The sequence below is a fragment of the Cryptomeria japonica genome, chromosome 9, assembly GCF_030272615.1.
Source record: "Cryptomeria japonica chromosome 9, Sugi_1.0, whole genome shotgun sequence".
NCBI lineage: Eukaryota > Viridiplantae > Streptophyta > Pinopsida > Cupressales > Cupressaceae > Cryptomeria > Cryptomeria japonica.
This window is the reverse complement of record NC_081413.1, coordinates 707,868,784-707,873,439: the sequence shown is the minus strand read 5'-3', so window position 1 is coordinate 707,873,439 and position 4,656 is coordinate 707,868,784. Positions and strand designations below refer to the sequence as shown.

Sequence of the window (4,656 nt, the reverse complement as noted above, 5' to 3'; positions counted from 1 at the left end):
ATAGCGAAAGATGGCAAGTTGGTCAGTTGTTAGGAGTGATGCTGATGTGTTTTCCTTTTTAGTTTCAGTGAAATGCTTGTGTAAGAGACTATATTGCTCGCATGATGATTGCAATAGGCTGTTTGGTCGTATTCACTCATTAGCCAATAGAATTTCTGGACTCTTCACAATGTTAAAGAGCCAAATATCAATTACCACTACATTCACAAATCAAGGAGACATACATGTACGAATTATACTGTTTCTTGCTTACTGAATTAGAGCCATTGCGCTTACATATTGAGCTTTGATAAAAAGCTACTATAGCACGCTGCGTGCCACAAAAACTCCATACATTCTACATACAATAGCAAACTTCTACATAGAGTTTGTAAAATTATCTGGGCATCTATGTTCATTCTCGTCTCTGCATCTCATCTGCTCCGCCTCTAATAAATATGTATACCATATTACCAACTCAACCTGCAAATCAAATTTTGATGATATAGATTAATTTCTTTGTGCAGAGGAACCCAAAAGCAATCCACCCAGAATGCATTTGATCACTAAAGGATATTTCAGCCAACAATACCTGATTAGAAACTGTGTAGCCAGCCTTAGACTCTGTCAGAAGGAATATTACTACTTATGAAGAAACTTGCACTCTCTCCATAATATAATCTCTGAGTGTTGGTGCACTGAAGTAATGGGTATGGGTCTAATTGACCAGGTGTGTTTGAGGGACAAGTAGAAATTATAATCACCATTATATGAACTCCATGCTGTCTTGCATTAGACAGGCATGGTCTGGACATCTAATTTCCTCCTCCTGCTACTAATTGCACTCTCAAACTCTAATGAACAATGTAGTAACATGCATATATAGATATGTAAAATGTAAAATATATCAGAACTCTAAGCTGAAATCTTAAGACTTCTTGGCTCATAGCTGAGAGGATCCCAAGTCAAAGACATCACTGAATGTTGGTATACCATGTAGGAAGGTATCAGAAACCTGGGGCATGAATCCAAAAAGAGGGCTATGCACAAGTGTGGAATTCAGCTCAGTGCAATCAATGCCTGGGCAATATATGGGAGACTCACACAGTTGGTCACCCCATTCTGTAACAAGAGGCTGCTGATCTGAATCAACCCAGAGACCTTGGCTGACATCATACAGACTAGGAAATGTGTTAGAATACTCTGTTGAAGTGGGATTGATCTGGGCATGGCTAACTGGTGCTGGACTGCAAACTTCAGATGCAGGAGCAGATAACGCTTGTTCAGTGGGTGGCAGACTACTGCTCATGTGGAGGTTATGATAGTGGGTTTCAGTAGCAGTGGTTGTTGTTGTAGTAGTACAAGTAGTTTGGAAGCATTCAGGGCTGCACACTTCCGAAGAAGTTGCAGAGACTGTCTCTGCAGGGGACTGGGATTTTGCTGACAGGAGGTCAGAAGTACAAAGTTGGGTAATTGGCGATGCGATTTGCTTTGGGGGAGGTGAGAAGAGGGTGTGATTGGGACCATACGTGGGTGACGAAAAAGAAAAGGCTGATGATTGTTGCTGCTGCTGCTGCTGATGAAGGAATTGTTGCTGCAGATTGGAAGAAGCAGGTTGACATGAAAAACTGTCAAGAAGGCTGGCTATGTTCCATGCATCAGACTGCATGAAAACAGCCTTTTCTTCTCCCACACTATCAGCCATGCAGGGCTCACAGCTTTCGGCAAACATGAATTGAGATGGATGTAATAGAGTTGCAGCAGGCACAAGACAATCCTTTGCAATAACCCTCGAATGCTGATCAATGTTAATCTGCTGCTGCTGCTGATGTTGATGATGATGATGATGATGATGATAATCTGGGTGTTGCTGCTGCAAATGTGGGTGGTATGGTTGCTGCAAATGTGGGTGGTGCTGTTGCTGATGTAGATGCTGGTCTGTCCATGAATTCACATTAGAGGCAAGGAGTAAACACCTGAGTTTCTCCGTATCTTCAGGGGACATGACCGAAGTCAAGGAAGCTCCTTGAGGCATATCAGCATACATGAAATTAGTCCTGGCCTTAACCCCACGCATTGATCTGGCAGCGTTGTCATAGGCAAGAGCTGCTTCCTCGGCTGTATCAAAAGTGCCGAGCCAGTGCCTCTCTTTGGTTGTGGGATCCCTAATTTCTGCAGCATAACGACCCCATGGCCTTCTTCTTACCCCCAGATATCTTCCAGGTTCCTGCTGTTTTCTCTTCAATTTCCTCTCAGGAGAAGATCTTGTGGTAGTAGAAGTATAAGTAGAACCACCCCTATGATGAACAAGAACAGCAGCAGAAGAAGCAGGAGGAGGAGGAGAAGAAGACTGATTCTTGATATACTCCATTCTGTCATTGTCAGACAGTAGAATGTTGTTTTTCTCAGAACCCATTTTGCAAAACTTATATTAGATCTGCAAACCCAGATCACAGTATTAAAAATACACTATTGGGATCCGCCGGACAAAGTTACAAAAATCTATGCATCTCAACTCTGAACTTAAAGAAGTTAGTTATCATGGATCCCCCAGAGTTGTGGCCAGACAGAAGCGAAAGAAAGAAAGTAAGATGTCAGAACAGAGCATAACCTATAGACTAGATAAAGAGAAAAATCGATTGCTTAAAAACCTGTTTCTGAATGAAACAAGTGCAAGAGGACTATACCAGCCAGGTGGGTAGGTGCTACTAATTGGAATAAGCCAATACAACAAAAGAAAAGAACAAGACTAATTAACTTATGTAACACTTGGAAGTCTTTATATGGACAACTGAGCCCTGACAGTACTACCTGATTCTGAAGAATCTGATACTAATTAATATTCCAGGATATCATGTCTATTCAACTTTGGCTTAGTCTTCCCAGGTAAAACAACAGTAGATATTTCACAATCTGGCATAGTCATTCATGGAATCCAGCATTGTTTTGGGCTGGAAAGCTACATGGGTGTCAAAATTCAATGCAAGATTTTTTACTTGGGATGGTGGAATTTAAAAACCCCAGTTGAATTTTCCAACTCTACTTATAAAGGAACATCAATATACAGATTCTCCATATGCATGCTTTGATTGAATAGAATCTATAGAGATCATGGAATGACTAGAAAGATTGCTTGTAAGGCTTGTATGAATGCAGGGGAGGATTTAGGAGGAATGAAAGATTATGCGCATGCAGGGGAGAAAAAGAAATGGGGTGGCGACAAATTTGAAGGAGGGCCCAGGCGTGAGGCTCTACATTAATAATAATAATGACAACACAAACAAACAGGGCAAAAACTAGAAGCCATGGCTCGTGAGAGACTGTGGGACCTTCCTTAGAAACAAATTCCAATACACATCGCATCCTAACCTGAATTTTTATTATTATTTCTGGGTTTCTGTTGCAAACTATTGTACCGTCAGCTTGAAGAGTAGATGCATTTTCAATGTTGTGTTCTCTGAATGCTGCTAAGAAGATGCTTCTGTTTAATATAAATATAAAGAGCTTATGGCAGAGCCGCAATTGAAATGAAGAAGAAAAGACGGGATTAGATAGATGTGATGGGAACAGTGATATCACGAAATGGATCTTCTTGCATTGAAGAATTCGCACTGTGATTAAATATGTGTTCTTGGTCTTTGGATGATTTAATGAACGACAATGGGTGAATGGCTGTGGTGGATTTTGTGTACAAGCTCACGTGTTCTAATGAAAGAATGATTGACGGGGAAGGATTTTTAAAAACAACAAAGATAGGAGACAAAAAAAATTTAACTTGCTTTGGTATTGACTTTCCTCCTCGAGTCTGGTATTAATGACTGTAATTGTGTCATTATATGCATGTTTTGGGTAATGGAGAGAGCACTACGGACTCAATTTGTTTGTGTCTCGGAACGTGGAAGGTAGTTCTAGAAGCCTATTCTTGTAAGAGAAAATAGGTTTTTCAATTTGGAAATGCAATGGCTCTCCCCATATGCATGATTTTATATTTACATTTTCTTTATTTTTTTTATAGCATTAAAAAAGATAGATTGATAGAAAGGCACATTTATAAAATCTGGTAGGACAACATTTGAAACAAAGACAAAAATATAGGGAAAAGTTCAAAGAGTATTAAGCAGCTGATCTAATCATTGTAGAGGGGGATTATGATCATCAAGCTTTCTCCACACATCTTTAGGGTAAGCATCATCAATAGGTTCTTGACTAATGAAAATGGAATATTTTTCTTTAGAATTCTCCTTGGTCGACTAAGTGTGAATAAGAGAAATGGTAAGTTACAGATGCGGGAACTTGCCTAAATTAGGCCAGCCAACTCCACCACATCCAAGAGGAAAAGAAGAGGGTTTTTTGGAGGGTTGGGGTCATCTTTCATGGGCAATAGAGGCCCTCAAAATTTGGGACAAGGAAGCACAAGAGTGAGAACCTTTGTCACCACATTCATACTTGGTAGAAACCCTACACCCACATCAACAACCTCTAGGAGAGGTAGAGTTAGGTGGTATCCTAGCCATTATGCAAGGGGCATCACCCCAGTTGTCCAGCAACTCCTAAAGGTGAGCAACCTCCAATTCAACTTTACGATCTTGCACTTGGATCTATGTAAGAACATTAAAACAAATGATAACTTTAGTGTACAAAGAGAAGTGCTTATCAACAACACTCTAATTAAAGAGA

General features: G+C 40.2%; 1 protein-coding gene across 1 annotated transcript; it reads right to left on the bottom strand.

Moving 5' to 3' along the window:
* Positions 1-226: 226 nt before the first annotated feature.
* LOC131073908 (uncharacterized) lies at positions 227-3,245 on the bottom strand. The gene is made up of 2 exons (XM_058010415.2): positions 572-3,245; positions 227-462 (listed from the first exon to the last, which is right to left on the bottom strand). Exon 1 carries the CDS (start codon positions 2,393-2,395, stop codon positions 923-925), a length of 1,473 nt encoding a protein of 490 aa, XP_057866398.2. The 5' UTR covers positions 2,396-3,245; the 3' UTR covers positions 227-462; positions 572-922.
* Between the last annotated feature and the right edge of the window lie 1,411 nt (positions 3,246-4,656).